We start from the raw sequence: 17,590 nt of genomic DNA on the forward strand, positions 1-17,590 counted from the left end.
AATGCCATCCCACTCAGTGGTTATTCCTAGGCCTACTCTCTCTTCCCAGCACTTTCTTGCACATGTACATTTAATTTCCTTTAACCCTTCTGTTGATTAACCTTTTCCCCACCTCTTTTCTCATCTTACCTGGCAAGCTCCATCAAGCTCCAGCTCTGTAGTCTTTGTCAGCTGCTTAAACCCTTCTGCATTTCCACGGCAGTCTTCAAATACTTGAGATCTTTGTGCAGCTTTTTGTGAAGTTTTAGCAGCTGTCTCCTCTCCCTGTTGCTGTGGCTGAGGGACTGGAGTCTGCTTTCTTCTTTTATGCCCTTGCTGAGCAATTCTTCACTGTTGCACTTCACCCTGACTGATCAGAATCTTTCCCACTGCAAACTTTGATAAAGAAGTAAAAGGGTTGTTCCCTTCCTGCTCACAAGATGGGTCAACCAGTAACAAGGGGAAGGCTGGCCTGTGAAAGTGCTTGCATGAAAAAGACTAGTAGGGTTTTCATCTCCTAAACATTTTCCAGTTTACTGCCTTGGCAAGGTGGATTGGTGTGTGCTCCAACCTCACTTCACACCACAAGGTGTTCCTTGAGCTTCCTGGTGCTGGCCCCATTCTCACCAGTTCAGGCTGCTTGCCAGGGGACTCTAATATGACAATCATAAACTGATATATATAGATCTATCTCTCTATCTATCTATCTGTATGTATGCATGTATTTATATATGTGTCTCTATGTGTGTTTATATTTTTCCTGCATATTTGTGTGTGTGTATGGTAATACATTTCAATGTGCTTGTGTGAAGACATTTTCCTCCTCAGCAGAATTTAAACCCTGAGTGGTCTGCTGTCTGTCTGATGGAAGAATTCTGCCTTTGTTTCTGTTGAAAATGACAATGATTTAGAGCTGGCTCAGCAACCTGTCACGGAGGGATGTGCTCTGCTGTGGGTGAGCAGCTGCCAAAGCTCTGCTGGAGCCAGATGTGTAACTGGGGAGGCACAGTCCCCTGCTCTGCAAAGTGCATATTGTGAGGGGCTACACTGAGAAGGACTCTCAGCAAGTGACCTCCTGTGGGGAAACACCAGTGAGACGCTGGCTTTGCCTGGTAGCAGGGATGCCACAGACCTGCTGTGGGAGACTCACACATGCCCAGCCTCCATATTGTGCATCTGGAATGTTGATTAAGTTTGCATAAAAGGAAACAAGGACTAAGGATTAGTGACCAGGAAGACAAGATCTGTGATGTGTCCGTAGGCTGAGCCTTGGGGATCATCCAAGTAGAAGAGGACACTAGCTGGTAAGAGCAACATCCATATTTCTGACTGCACTATGATTTCCTTTGCTCTTTGTTTTTCTCAGTCTACCCTGAGTAAGTGATTATAAGACCCACTGATTGAAACTCCCTAGTTAATCTTATTATATTATCTAATGCAAAACCTTTGTGGTTAATGCAAAGTAATATTTTCACCAACTCTGAAGCAGATGAATTACCAAATGTTGCCACTACTTCCAAAGGCAGTAATTGTTCTTTTAAATTAAGAAAGTAAAAGAAAAACACCCCTTTAAAAAACAACAAAAGTTCTGTGTTTGTTTAACAAGAAAAGAAGTTTAATTTTTAAAGATTGCTTTATATTATTAACTCAATTATCAGAAGAGATGGTTGGATGAGCAGACAATTAAGAGAAGGAGAAGCTCAGAAAGAAAAGTTCATGAGTACATTAGAAAGACAATGGAGGAAAGTAAAACTATTTCAAGTACCATTTGAAGGAAATCATTTGAGAAGGAAATAGGATTAATTAAGTTTTGAACCAGTTAATTTTGTTATCTAAAAATATTTCATAGATTAACACTGTTACTTATGCATGAGGTAATGTCTGAGGTCCTTCAGCAGTAGAGTGAATTGCTGGTGTAGATAAAGGAACTTCAAACCAGCATGGGACTCCAGACTTACCAGTCCTTGGTGTATTCTGCAACTGAGATTAGGATCAGGCCTTGAGACATCTGCAACAGAGGAATTTGAACTGTGTCTCGTTTTGCTGTACTGTCATGGGTCAGGGTGTGAGCTCAGTCCTGCTAAACTCAGTGAATGGCAGTAGTTTTGTTGTGTTTCATGTAAAATGTGCCCCACTCTCTGACCCTTAGGCTCCATCCTCTCCTTCACCTCCCTTTATTGACCTTGTCCTTTTCATCATAAAGGAAGTGAAACTTTTACTTCATTGCTCTAAAAAATCTTTGGTAGAGCATTAGAGTGATCTGGAAGAACATGGGGTAAAGCCACTGTCACCAGAACCCCCCCTGAACAGGAGTAATTCTCCTTCTGACATTTTATCCCTATAATCCCTTCCCTAGTGCACACAGCACTGGGGATGCTCCAAGTGTCCTTTGCAGGGTTTCTGAGGACAACACTAATTCATGTAAACTCTTTTAACCCCCTTCTTTTCCCTGTTCCTTTTGAGAGGGTGTCTGAAAACTTCTTTCTTCCCCAGATGTGTCTCCCTGAAGTTCTGTTTGTAGGGCTGATCCTGAGCTCACAAAAAAGATAGTTTTCACTGAAAAAGATAGTTTTCACTGACTTTGCCTCAGACCTCAATAGGTTTTCCCTCAAGTTAGATATAATATTGTTTGAAAACACTAAAAGAGCTCTGAGTTCTTGCTTGTATGAAACTTACCTGCTGCAAAGGTTTGGACAATGGAGTCTCTACCCTCACTCCAAGTGCTGGGCCCTGCTTTGCATAACCAGGTCCAACAACTGAATTACATCAATATGCAAAGGATGAGTGAAAGAATGATCTGCTCACCCCACTGCAATTGGGGCTTTTGTTTATGTCTTAGATTTCTTTAAGGTGTGGGTGAAGAATCATGACAAATTACTTTTCAGAGCTTTGCAGTCTATTCACTAATTAATTACTTTTAACAGGTGCCAGCCATGGTCCTCCCAGTGCTGCTGCTGCCACAGCCGTTCAGCCACAAGAAACAGCATTTCACTGTCAGTGCCTGAGCAGTTCTTTTCTCTGCAGAGCCCCCAATATCACCCCAGGCTCCCCTGGGAGCCTGCTTTGAGCTATCTCCACACAGGAGCAAAGACAGAGTGTAAAAGAGCTGCCAGTCTGCTGTGTGTTCCCCAAAGAATGCCATCGACAGCTCAGATCAGCATCTCATCACATCTACCAGCTCTATGCATAACAAATGCCAGGACAGGGAGAACTCTTCCTCCAAATACAGATGTGATGGCCCTTGGTGGTGGGTGGTGTTCTGACCATGTCCTTGGCAAGAGGACAAGCTGAGAAAATGAGCGTGACAGACAACGTGCGATGCTGAGAAACCCACGGGACATGAAAGCATTCATCCTGCCCCTCCAGTTGTTGAATTTAGGTGAGACATGCCAAACATATCTGGGGAAAAAGTTAAACCTACGAGTGCTTGAAAGTAATTTTCCATATGTGGTATTTGAGAATCTTAAATTTCAAATCATTAATAATGATCTTTGAAGGGAACCCTATAAACCGTCTTCTAGTTCCTGATGAAATGGAATAATTTATTACATCAATTTCTCTGATTAATGTAAAACATGTTTCAAATTTGGGGTTTCCTTTAATATTTAAACTTCCCCTTGAGAGGAGCTGCCTAAGGTGACTGCCCTCCAAACTGACGTGGCATGTCCTCAAAGCAAGGTAAACTCTGCTACTGGAGCCAATCAGCAATAAAAGCCACTGTACAGCAGAAAACCCAGCTTGTTTCAGGAGGCATGAACCAAAAGGCATGAACCAGGAAAGGGCAGGGCCCCACAGCTCAGTCATGCCAGGGAAGAGAGTTTCTTAAAAATTTACTTGGTGAATGGGGAATTTTATGTTCTCAAGAACATCACCCTTCCAAAGGAGCTGAAAAAAAGGCCAAAGCTGGTGTTGCTCAGGTTAAATTGCATGGCAGGTCTTTTCTCTAAGAAATCAAATTATTTTAAATAGGCTTTCTACCATACTCATATGTCATTTTTGCAGAGGCAAAGTCGGACAAAACCATGGAAACTAAGCTCCAACATTTAGAGTAGCCATTCCCTGAGCTGGTAAAATGCATCACACTTCCTGTGTGCTTCATGGACCACGTCAAGCACACAGAAAACCGAAGGATCCATCTGTGTTGGTCTTGGCTTGACCACTCAAGTTGCCCCTCTCTGGTTCAGGAAGACAGAGGAAAAATACAATGTCAGAAGGGTCTATATCCCAGGAAATGCTAAGTGATGGTGTAGTGCACTGTAGAGCCCTTAAACATCTGCAGTGATAAAAAAATTAGAGCCAAGACAAGAGGGAGTCTGTTTTAGAGAGAATCATTTATTAGAAGATAGGAGGTTGTTACGTACAGATTCTGTTCTGCAAAAGTGTCCTGGTCAAGGATATGTCAGGGAGACATTTAAACCCATTAGAGCTGGCTCTGGTCTCCACACAGAGATACTCAAGACACAGCAGAGCTCTGCCAGACCTGGCTCTCATGCTGGTGCTCAGCTGGGGAGAGGCCTGGTGTACCACAGCATCCCTGAGCTCATTACACCGTCTTTATCCCACTGGAAAACCTGGCCTGTGGGCTGGAAACCAGTGGTGGGGACACCAGACGGTGCTGCAGAAGGGGCACTGTTCTTCCCTGGGCTAACTTGGAGATATTTTCCCGAAGTAGGGAATTGTCTTCCATCGTGCCAGCGATGAACATGGCTGAGCAAGTGGCTACGGAGGTACAACCATGCTATGAGGTAGCATGAGGTAAATTAAAAGGAAAAAAGAAAGATAGAGAGAAGAGCTCTTCCCACCCTCTCTCACCCCAAAACCAGGCCAAGCAGCAGTGCCTGAGCCCCCTGCAGAGACCTCCAAGAAAGCAGCTCTGACAGGTGGATCACAAAAAAGAAGCAATTTTGTCTCATAATAGTTATGCTCCTAGCAGTATTCCTCCCAATTTCATGGGTGACCTGTTTTCTTTTGGGTTGGCAGGTAGCATTTGTCAGCCTCTCATAATGTCTCTGCACAGCCCCTTTGGAGGCTCAGCACTTTGCCAAGTGAAGCCCAGGTGCATCAGAAAGCTGCTGTGATGGATTTACACCTCCTGAGCCAACTCCAGGCCCAAGGTGTGCTGCTTGGATTGTGGGCAGCACTGCTGGAGAGGCAGGACCAAGTGAAATGGCAGGTGAAAAGCATTAGTCACCAGCTTGGCGATACCAGAAGGGCCTGAGACCATCTTCTGCAGATGGTCAGTGGCTCACAGACAGCTTAGGGCTTGGATTCATACCAGCCCTGGGGCTTTCCCTTATTCCAGGTGTGCATCTCACTGCACTCTGCTGTTGTACCTGTGGCAGAGCAAAGCAGGTTTACTAGTGAGTATAATTTTTCTTTTGTTAGATAACCATCCAAATGGACGTCTTCCCAACATCTAGCAGGTTTTTTAAAGGAAAGTATTATCCAGAAGACATCTGTGTAACTTTTTACTTTATGGGTGCTAAAAGATAAATATATATTTTGGAGTCTGACTCCTTAACCTGGTCCTCTGATGAAGCCACATTCTTTTCTTGTCTTAACTTTACTGGGCTAGAAGGTCACCTTCACTCACTGCCTGTAAAGTCACATTTAACTCTGATTTTCCTTATTAAATCCTAGTTTTGGCTCCAGAGAGTACATGTAAAGCCCTGGGTATAATCCCCCACTTTCCTCATAAAGTACATAAGCTTTTGTCTACTGTCAGGACTCTATCAAGATTATTGTGCTTTCAGTCCTCAATAACCTGAGGGAAAAACTACTCTTGGAACAGGTTTGCAAGAAATTTAATATAATTGTCAGAAACATCTGTTTATGGCTCATCTGTCACCACATCTCTCTCATCTGTCACCACATCTCTCTTCTCATCTCCATCCAAGAGTGGCCTTTGTTAGCTTGGTATATTAGAGAGCTTTGGAACTAGAGATTTGGCAGTGAATGCTCACAGCTGACACCAATGTCAGTACAAAAGATGGGTCAGACTGCAGACCTCAGAAGGGATGATTTGTGGGACCAACATTTTCCTTTCACTTCAGATGACCTTCAGGGTTGGAAGTACTTGGAATGGAGAATAACAGGAAGACTGCAGCTATAAAGTAAAGCAGCAGAGCTCCAGTTATATTTAGGATAGTAAACACTCAGCACTGAACTAGCTTTGCTACAGATATGCCTGTTTTTAAATCAGGTTTTATGTTCCTAAGGCACTCAGATTCCTTTTTTGGAACATGTAACCCAATAAATTTGATTTTAAGGGGTGGGAGAGTTAAATGTTTCCCAAGGGCATCCCATACTTAAAGAAGCAGATGCTCCAGACCCACTGAGTTATCAAAATCTCTGGAGCAATCATGACCACAACTTCAATTTTTAAGATTTTCTATGGCACTAGTTGTGCTCCCACTTTCTTCACCCTATGGAAAGGGGCAATCTGGGGCCCCCTGGGCCCTCTGAAGGTCAACAGGTGGTATTTGGGGACAGCAACACCCTGCTCCAATATGGGAGCTCAGTAGGCCAGAGCTCTTTACCTCTCTACTATTTGCCACAAAATGATGAATCTGGGGGTTTGATCTGAAACATAATCTCCTTCCCTCCTCTCTCAGCCCTAACCTTAAAAAAATGCCAAGCACTGACCTAGCTGGTTTAGTTTCAGACTAACATTTCTGGTTCTTCAGCCACCCATGATGAAAACTTGTCCCTACTAGGACTTCTTGAAAAACCTCGGTGAGTGAAGCCCACCTGTCAGAGCTGCCTTCATGTTGTAGATGAGAAAAGTTTTCATGGATGGTTTTTGGAGAGAAAAGGCAGGAGAGAGGGATGTTTTCTCTCCGGAGCACGTGCACAAAGGCGGAAGGTATGGGAGCTTTTTTCCCTCGAGACCAGCTAAAGCTGGCTGATAAATGTACCTGCAGTGATGCACAGCAAACACTGGGCATCATCCAGGTGCCACCAGGCACAAGCAGGACTGGACTTCCCGGATCTCTTTGGGGCCTCCGTGCTGGGGGCTCCGAGGAGGTTTGCTGCGAGGTAGCGCTACGTGGCTGCACTATGGGAAGTCTAACAGGGAGGGCAGACACGGAGAGGCTGGAAAAGCTCAAAGCAGAGAAGTGCAATTCGCTGGGGCTCCAGCAGCGCACGGCAGAGGGGTCGTCACCAAGACTTTGTGGCACTTAATCGTCACTGTGTTTTGAGTATCTCAACTGGGCACACAAGACCAGTTCTAAAAATATCCAAAAGAAAGAACACGTTCTAATTTGTATAGTGTATGGCATTACAGGGGAATGACCCATCACACAGAAAGATTTTGAACATTAATTACAGCATCTTTTATAACTTTTTAATTTAATTGCCAACCCTTTTCCCTTTAAATTAATCATGGATGTACAGCATTTAATCAAATAAGCTTTTTAAAAAAGTACATCTTAATATAAATAGTTTATTCAGTGCATGGTTGTGTATACAACAAATAATAAACAACTCTTTTGTACCAGGCAGAGAGCTGCCTGTACAGAACTAATTCAGTTTTGGAGCACAGAATCCAACGATGATTAATGCACAAAATCTTACACATCATGCAACTCTATGCCAATATTCCAACTTTCTCCCATGCAACAGACATGATGACCTAAATGGAAACCTAACTACATTTTTTAAACAATTGTTTCCAATAGCATGTATAAGTATATGTTGTTTAGGGGTAACCTGTCCTAACGCTTCCTCCTACACAATATTCACGTGCCCGTTACAGTGAAAGGACTTTTACAAATAAGACGTTTCTTATAAAAAAATTAAGTCACCTTAATTCCACAGTTTCTGTCTTTAGAAAAGAAGCCACAACAATAGTTTAACATGACACACAAAATGGAATTAAGAGAAATCTACACTGGAGGATAATTTTATCCCTTTCTGTTAACTTCCACTTGGGATAACAAAACAATTCAATTCCTACAGACTGGGGTTAGCACAAGAACTTTACCAGAAACTACAAATCTATAAAAATTTATATTTCATTGTGTTTAAAACCACAAGAACACTGTTTGCTTGAGCCTGAGACACCAACTCTCAGTTCCAACCCTGATTTTTTAATTATTATTTTTTAAAGACATAGCTTTAAAGACCCATTGGAGTTCAGAAATCAAAAAGCACTATTCCAAATTAAAGGATACATTTTTTTTTAACAAGCCTTAGATATAAAACGGTAAGCCAAGGAAACAACAGATTTTACATATTTGTTTTTTGTTTGCCCCTATAAAACATACAAGCATTAAAATTTCCTTTGAAGAGCAAAAGTGGTCTTTTTCTGAGTTGGAAAGCAAATTCTTATCAGCAGTGAATGCTGTGAAATGTTTTTGTTTCGGATTCCACAAAGCATAGGAGAGAGAGAGAAAGAGAGAAAGAAAAAGTGAGAGAGAGAAAGAGCTGGACATTTCTTCTCCGAGATTTATTCCGCAGTTATGTTTGCTGGCTATCCAACTGCCTTGTGATATGCACAAGCATATTCTACATAATTGGGGTATATCCTTTGACAACCAGTAGATCTAATGGCTGATAAACGAGTGACCTATGCAAGTTCAGTGGCTTGTCCTGGGCAATTGAATGTTTGGATGAAAGACTGCTAGTAAGAATTCAACTGCATCCAGAGGTAAGGTTCTGTTTAGAGAGCACTTGGCTTGCCTGAACCTGGCTACGTTGACTCATTTTGGCTCATGGATTTACCCCCATTTAGCACTCCTGAAACACTTCTGCTCTTTGTTGGGGTCCCACTTCCCGATCTTGAGAACTCTGTGAGATCGTGGAGAGAAGGTTCTTTGTACATTGCCACTGCAAAGCAAAAGAGAGGCAGCACATCAGCACATGTCATGGGCTAATCAGTCTGTGGGTGCAAAGTCCAGCTGTGAAATGTTGGGATTTTTCATTTGAAAATATGCAATGTAATAAGAGAATGAAAAACCATGGCAAGTAGAACTCTCCACTTCAAACAGTCCCTGAGGGTCTCTGAGGTTGTCTTCAACAGACTGACATTTTAGAGAAGGGAAAAACCACAGCTCCTCCCTCCCTCCCTCTTCCAGTTAAACCACCCACCTACCAGCTGCAATTAGAAAATTCTACAAGATAGACCTAAGCTGATATAAATCAACATTTCCTTATTAATCATGAATTAGCACTGTTGGCAGCTGTGATTTAACCCGTTACCTGTATATGTAGCCTAAGCAGGTGAGCGTGAAAATGGATTTTGAGTCTTTTGTTTCCTTTGTTTTCACACCCATTAGAAGTGAGGATCAACCTTGGCATCAGTTGCCTAGCACCTAGTCCTAAATGTAGACTGCCAGACTAGACCAGCATCCACCCAGGGTGATGTACCTTTGAAATATCCTCTCTGATTTCAAAAGAACACTGCCTTAAAAGGCTACCTAAGAGCATAACCCAGAAATGGAAGGCTTCATTCCTCTTAGGGAAAGAGCATATGGAAGTTAGTTCTTCTGGAGAAAAGGAGGCACTTTTATACATCTCCCTCTTGGCATTGACCAAAGAGGGAGCCAAGACTGACCACAGGTCTGATTCAGATCCCTCAGTTAACTGGGATGACTGTATGTCCTGGTTTTTAATACCCAGTGGTATATGTAAGCCACATGCATTATTACCTTTAATGTCATATGCTGATGCCACATTAATTTCAGTTAAACAAGCACAGCACATCTGAGCTTTATCCCAGGCAAAACCAGACAAACAAGCTTTCTGTAACAGGAAGCACAAATTGACAAGCTATACAGCAAGTCATTAATGGCCTGTGAGCAGATGTTTGGGCCATTTCAGGCTGAGCCTTCATTACCTATAACAGGGACAGTGTTGACTTTGGGCACAAAGAAACCAGTAATGTTTTTGGTTACCAGTAACTGTATTTGGTTAAATTAGAGAAATGCTGAGGTAATGCAGAAAAACCTGAAAAAAGCAGCTCTGGTTAGATTAACAGCATGTTACAGAACATTATACTCCTGTTATATAAGTAGCCAGACCCTGCAAATACAAATACACAGCAATTAAACACCTCTAACACAGGTCAATGTCAGTTCAGACGGATGGAGTGAACCCAGGCAATTACCTTTTAATGGTTTTGGAAGGAAGTGTGCTGCAGGTTTATTTTTCTTCACGTGGTTTCCTTTCATTATTTCTCCTTCTTTGTTAAGACCCAAATACCAGCCCCGGCCAGACTGTTGCTGTCTGTAGATCATTGAAGAATATGTCACGTAGTAGTTTTCAAATACTGATTCTTTGAACTTGCATTCAGGTGTAAAATGTTCCTGTAAGGAAGTAACAGATGTGCTGAATCTCGCGTCAGTTAATGAGAAAGCATCCAATATCCATTGTTTTCCCAATAGTTAAAAGACATACCTCTCCAGCTATGAAACATGAGTCCTAAAAGTATTAAAAAATGAGTAACACAATTTGAAACCTGTGAAATGATGCTGTGAGCAGCTCTAAGGTCTTTTTGAACAATGAGTATAAAGTCTAAGTGAAGATTTATTGATCCATGCAGCTAATCAGTGTTGGGCAGATGTAGCCCTGATGTCAACCCTGTGGGACCAGCTGTGGTCAAGCCCCACGGGTGGGAAGTGAGGCCACGTAATACCTTTGTTAACTGCTGGCCTTGACTGTTTATGAGGAAAGTGAAATAAAAATTCAAAGCCAATATGCCATGAATAAATGGTTGTTTCTTACTAACCCAGCAATATTAAATTAGCTCGTAGCAGCTGCCTTCTTGGTCTAATCTATGCTCTTTCTCTGCCCGGCGTATCATCCATGAAAGCCCAGCTGTCAGAGTCCCACTGCAGACATTAACCTCTGCTCCAGGACTGAGCCACAGTTGGAAGCCTGCAGGATCAAGCCTTAGTCTTCATGTTGAAATGCCCTGCTTCTTTTTGGGAGATGGTATTGGGCTAATAGAGCAATAAACCAGGACAGAGCCTTTTTCTTCCTGCTGGTGGTGTGGCTGGCTTTCCCTGTGCAATGATCCTGACTGAACCAGTATCATTGCACTATTGCCCAAATTCAAAAAAAGATACAGACATGAAACACGGGTCTTAAAGGGATCTCAGACCAAACCACAAGTCTTGACAGCACCACTCAGCTGTGTCCTAAGGCTTCTGGGTGGTCCAGGTTTTTTAACATTACAAGTTCTGAGAACATCTCACTTATGAAGTCTAGAGGTTCATAAAATATGAAAGAGGAAGGGTTTGGTCTGGTGATGCAAATGTTAACATCACAGTCCTGCCTGTCATCACATCACACCACAGAGCAGCCAGTTGTTTGCTGGTCTTCCCTTGTGAAGGCAGCCAGCTTCAGAGAACTGCCCTTGTGCTACAGAGACGTGAAAGAAAGGAGGAAAAATTGTGCTTGTATAATGATTGTCATTTTGATTTTTAAATATTACAGGAAATTAAATGCCTCAGAAGCTTAAGATGTTTTTATCTAGTTCCTCAAATATTCTTATGTGAGAAAAAGACAGTATTAGAAAAAAAAAAAAGAAACCCACCACTGTGTTTTTTCTGCACATCTTTTGCCATTTTGTCTTCATAGGAGAAAGAAAAAAGCTCTCATACTTTGACTGGCATTTGCTTCAACAAAGAATGTGAAGTAAGCAATTTTCTTCTCTTTTTCCTTCAAGCTAATTGGCTGTTATTTAGTTAATTGACAATTGGTTTCAATTGCTGTCAAATGGGGACAGCCACTGCATTTTTGTAAGATTTCTGCATAAAAGCCTTCCCTCGCTGTTGGTGCCCAGCACCAGCCACAGTAACAAAGACTATTGCAATTAGCAGCAAAATGGAAAAACTACAGTGCTCTCACTGGAAGACTGTGGTTTATGTACAGTAATTTGGAGCTGTTTTGGGTACAAAGGCCTGCTTGTACACAGCAGCAGAGGGTCAGATTGCAAACAGAACCACAACATTTACCCTGGCTCTCTTAGGAAGCAAGTTAACCTCGCTATGAGCAGCAGCTCACAGAGTCCCTTGGAACAGAGGGACAGAAAAAAAGACACTAAAAGCTCCTTCACTCCTGTTTTCTCCCTTGGCCCTGGTGGAAATGCTGTGCAGCTGAGTTTGCAGTTGAGCCCATATACAGCCAGACCAGTCCTCATGGTGCAGCCCAGTGTGCCAGATATCCTTGAGAGCATCACAGGCAAAATCCTCACCCTGAGACTCAGCAGGAACTACAAAGGGGTGGATTCTCATGACAAACAGCAGGGCACAGAAACAGACACATCTCTTTACTGTGCTCAGTTATCATGGCAAATTCCCTCCCAGTTTTTCTGGCACTAAAGCAAGACCACCTAATTTCTCTGACTGGTTTGGCACAGAATTGTGCCCCTTTCTCTTAAATGATACCTGCTTAATTCCTTGGCCATGGCTGCAGCTTCAGAAAGGTGCTGCACGGAGGGAAAGGCATCCTTCTTGCCAAATAAACAGCTCCCACAGAGCTCAAGTGCTCTGCCTGCTCCTGAATACTAAGCAGCTGCTCACCTTTTGCAAGAGTTTGTTCCCACCCATCACTTGCCTTTAGTTTAATCCAACGTGTGTCTTTCCCACTCATTACAAAAAGAGCCAGGGAGGAGAACTGCAGAGTGAAGCTTTGAATAAGGAATGGTAGCATGGGGGCATTACAATTAAAAGGTACTTCTCTGAGCTTGGCAAGTCCACGTGCCAACTCAACTGGGTATGGACAGAACTTCTATGAGCACATCACTTTGAAATACAGTGCAGAGCAGTAAGTGCAAATTGGCCATTATGTTATCTCTGCTGCAAATTCTTTATTAATATACTGAGGAAGAGCAAGCTAAAGGTGGGAGAGGGCTGACTGCCCCAATTAACACTTATCTTTTCCAGCTCATATAGTCAATCCTATGGAAAATTTATAAACACAAAGAAGTGTTTAAGGTCAGTTTTTTCCTTTCTCTCAGCTGTCACCTTTGTCCATTTTTGCAATGAAAATAATTCAAATGATTTCCAGGAAGTCCCATGTTATGAATAAATTGTTACACAAAACAGATGAAATTTAAGTATTTGTGTGGAACTATTCCAATCTCAGCTTACCCCAGAAGTCAGGGATGAAGGTACCCACACGACAGCAAATTGCACTCACTCAAGCCCCTCACACATACACCCTAACACTGAATGAATGAATGAATGAATGATAAATAAAAGCTAAAGAAAGTGCTGGATTCACTGTAGTCATGACTCAGTCACGCTTAAGTAAGCAAGAAGATGAACTGTCAGGAGCTGCTGCTTAGTTTTGAGCTCATCAGCTGAACTACTGAAAGGTTCCTTCATGAACAAATCTGCAGCTGCATTAAATATGTGAAAAATAATTTAGAAATAATTATTTGGTGCATGATAATATGGTAAACAGCCTTGTAGCATATACTTAGTGGCTATCCTTCCAGGAAGCTGACTAGATTTTATCTAAAATAATCCAGTCTTCGTTACAGGTATGCCAAGCCTGAAAGGTGAAATACCGTAGAAATGAACCTGGAATTCTTCTTGTTCTAATAGTGCAAAAGCTGTGTTTCAAGCCAAAGACCATCCAAATTATCAGCCATCACACCTTGCACACCCATCACACACTGCAGGATTGCCAGTTAATTATCTTGAGCCCCAAATGACCGTGATGCAGGAATTCAGACTCCCCATAAGCAGAAAACAGGAAATCTGCTTTTAAGGAAGGTATTTAGTGTCTTCAAGATTCTGTGATATAATAGGAGCCTCTCATCAGGATGGCTGTATGCACAGTGCAGAGAAGGAGGATGAAGATGTTTGTTCTCTGCTATTAATTGCATACTGTATTTGCATCGTGGATACCATCAGCAGGGGCCATCACCAAATACTTCATTTTAAGTCATTAGGTCAAGACTGAGTTTGTTGAGTGGGTTCAGTGTCCTGCAGCTGCCCTACAGCAGTTGATTAGAGCAATCATAAATTTTATTCAGATGGATTTAGTGCTAGAAGCAGGAGTAAACAGCAAGAAAAGAAAACTTAACTTTGAAAAGTATTCAGGAAAAGTATTGAGGACTTGGGAAACTTAGAAAATGTTCTTACATGTTGAGCATGTAATTATACTCCTTGTGATCAATGACTATGTCAGCATATGGGATTTATTCTTTATTTTCTCCACTTAATGAAAATTGGATATTTTTTTCTTCCATATCCCAATTTCTTTCAGGCCTATAATGTAGCCCAGGATTCCATTCTATAATCATGAATTTTTGAAGGAGCCTCGTTAAGGCTCCAGAGTAGTGATTTTCTGCGCCACTGAACCTGCCCTTTTTTATTAACAGAGATTGATTTTCTCCATCTTGGCATGTGAAGTTCCAGGGTGTATCCTCTGGATCATCACCCTGCAATGTGCAGTGATATCAACACTACAAAATGGGAATACTTCAACTTTAATATTATCAAAAATAACAGCTTTTAGATCACCAGTGTGAGAAGACTCAACTGGTATTTCCTGAAGCCACCAAAAGCTGTTTGCTGTAGCAATGGAAACTGCAATTATCTTAAAACAATTTATTTTGGATCAGATATCTCACAGTTTCCACAGATAGGTCCAAATCCCAAAATATTGTCCATTTTGCTTAAATTTACTTATTTTGAGGAATCCTAGTGATGTCAGTGGGAGCAACTCACAAATTATTAATACGTACAGATCCTGTGGGACAGTAATTAGGAAGACTGTTTGACCATGTAATTCTGACTGTAATTCTGACAACAGTTGCCAATCACAGCAACAGAAATGCTCTCTAAAAAGCTGTGGGGTTTTGAGGGCAGATGTATCAGCTCAGTGAGGAGCACTATTTTGGCTGCTCTTCTTCCAGGACAGTTGTCACAAAGACATTGTAGGTAGCCCCAAGCCCTTAGGAGGTGCTGTAAGGCTGAACTAACTGCTGCCAGAAGAAATTACCTACTGCTGAACAGGAATTTGTGGAAGATTGTAATTCCCCTTAAATTCCCTTCAAGACATGTGCACAGGCTGACTGACCACGGAAGGAAAAAAAAATTAGATCAAAATTTATACAGAGGAGTTACACTAAATTATTTCATCAGGTAAACAACTTAATGGCAGGAGTGATAGGAAGTCACAGTTTTCCTGGAAGGTGATCCCAAACTACTCCACAGCATGGAACTGCCTTATTGCTAGTGGAATAAACAGGAATATATCAAGTCACACATTGTCAGTGGTGTGAAAACTTATTTAGGACAAAGCTTTCAGAAAGAAAGCTCCCTAAAATTGAGCCCAAGGAAGCAGCTGGATATCCAGCACATCCAGAGTAAGATTTCAGGTTGTCAGTAGGTATTCTCTGAATCTATGAGAAAAGCACTGAAAAGATCCTGTAATGATTCCCTTGACATTGTTCCTTTGCACAACAAATCAAATGCACCAACTCAGGGAAAAATGCACACAGTGAACTGAAGTAGAAAACATACTAATTACAAATACAGAGAGCTAGAGGTGTAAGTTTTGTACATTACTCTTTTTCTATCCTTATCAGTGACTAATTTGTGAAAACGTGTCCAAGCCATCTTTGCTCAGATTTTTAAGTGGCATTTAGGCACATAAATAACCAACTATTTCAAGCCTGGTGTGTCACCTCTCAGTGTGCTCTGCCCAGGGAATGGATGTACTGCCTAATGACCCCAGGGAAAAGACTCAATGACTGTAAATATTGAAATTTAATTGAGACAGGAACTATGCATGATCATATTTTTGTTCCCTGTCTTTTGATGATGCTTCACTTCTAAAACTGTGTTGATTAACCAAAGCCTTCCTTCACTGAGGCAAGAGAACTAAGGTATGATACGTACAGAAAGGAGACACTCTTCTGATTACTGCACAGGAAATTAATCCTGTTCAAAAAAGCCTGTAATGTGGTTAAAGCTTCTGCAAGATGCCACCTCACAGATTTCAAACACAGGTCCCTTTTCTAATCTGTTCCACAAAGTTATGAGGTGCAATTTACTTTGCATGAATAAAAAAGGCAGAAGATCCACTTTACCCCCAAATGCTCATCTTCTGCTTCATGTGCAGATGATCCTGGAGTCACAGTACAGGGAAAACCTCTGCCATTACTTGAATGATCAAGTCTTATTTGAATACTTTCTAGTGCTTGCAGCTACCCTTTTTTAATTTCTGCAGCTTTAGCACACCAGACTTGCTAGTCCTAGTTCAAAATCAGAGAAATTCAAATAAAATAAAAGGAGGAAACTAGTTGTTAAATATTGCCTGTTTAGTGAAACTTGGGAATATTCACTAAGCAGTAAGTGCCCACCAGGTTGTCTGAGGACTCTAAACCAGACTAATGGAGAAGATCAGCAGATGTGTTACAATCCTACTATTACCTAGAAGACATTTTAAAAATCTTATTTAATTTTTATTGTTTCCCACATACAAAAGGCCTGCTTCCAAATCTGTAAAGGAAAGACTATGTGTTAATTTGCAATTAGGCCTCTTTGGAGAGAGATCTTCTTATACCAGAGTAGGCAGGGATTTGTGGATTTTTTGTTTGGTTTTTTTTAAAGAAAGATTAGAATAACTTCCTTGATGTCTGGCCAAAAGTTGTTTTGATTCATGGACTACCCTGCCAGGCTTGGTCAAGGACTGGTTAACGCCACTACAGTCTCTGGTTAAGGCACTCCCAGATGAAAAGTGGGATATGGAAGTATCTTGCATGTTTTCTCTGTATTTCCTCACTCTGATCAAATATTCTTCTCTAGGTATGTGCCACTGAACATTTTTGGGTGGTGAGCTTGCTGGACCTTGGATCTGACCTGCTGCAGCTTCTCATGATCCTTCCACATAACTGAGTCAAGCAGAGGAACTAAACTTTCCTGGCTGAGCAAAGCACCAAGAGCTGCCCCGGTATGAGATCTGCATGGTGAGAAAACAGGGACACTGGAAAAGATGTGCTCCCTGAAAACATGTTGGGAGAGATCCTGGCTGCTCACCCTGCCTGAGATCGAGTGATCACTGGAGGCAGCTGCAGCAGGTCACTGTCTATACACAGCACATAGGTAGCTGTGTGTAATAAATACCCAGAGCCCACTGAAGCTGGCGGATCATTTCATCAGCCTTGGAATCGTGCCAACTGGTGAATCCTGCTTCCATTCAAAGCTACAAGAGAACTCCCTTTTCCTCTCAGTAGGCTCACAATTTTCCCCAGAGCAGCCAATCCTTTTCATAATTTTCCTAAGCTCATTATCTCTGTTCCCTGCGACAGAGGCTTCCACAGGTGAAGCTGGCACTGCAGAAAACATATTGAAGATGTGTCTGTTGTTGTTTTTTATCATAAGCACATTTTTGTCTTGTTTTTTTCACAGCTTTCTTCCCTCAGTTTTTAATTTTGGAAAACGGCACATAAAAGTACCTGGTCTGCCTCTTCTGTGCCATTCATTACCCCACATCTCTTCATCATGTCTCTGCTTATTTATCTCTTGTCTTAACCAAGCAGGCCTAATCTTTTTAAATATCTTCTCATATGAAAGTTTCTCAGTGCCTCTAATCATTTTCATTACCCTTCACTGAATTCTTTCATTTTTTTTTCCCCTCTATC

The 17,590-nt window shown here is 41.8% G+C and overlaps 1 protein-coding gene across 11 annotated transcripts in view; it reads right to left on the reverse strand.

The window, feature by feature from the left end:
• Positions 1-4,291: 4,291 nt before the first annotated feature.
• Positions 4,292-17,590, reverse strand: part of FGF13 (fibroblast growth factor 13) — a 248,781-nt gene continuing 235,482 nt past the window's right edge. For all 11 annotated transcript variants that reach the window (XM_051793005.1, XM_051793049.1, XM_051792979.1 and 8 more), the window contains 2 exons: positions 10,091-10,289; positions 4,292-8,811 (listed from right to left, as the gene is read on the reverse strand). In XM_051793005.1, coding sequence (XP_051648965.1) covers positions 8,675-8,811; positions 10,091-10,289 — 336 coding nt within the window. In that variant the 3' untranslated portion in view covers positions 4,292-8,674. The remainder of the gene's footprint in view (positions 8,812-10,090; positions 10,290-17,590) is intronic.

The sequence above is a fragment of the Manacus candei genome, unplaced genomic scaffold (genome assembly GCF_025592945.1).
Source record: "Manacus candei isolate 608988 ecotype Guabito, Panama unplaced genomic scaffold, ASM2559294v1 h1tg000003l, whole genome shotgun sequence".
Classification (NCBI taxonomy): Eukaryota; Metazoa; Chordata; class Aves; order Passeriformes; family Pipridae; genus Manacus; species Manacus candei.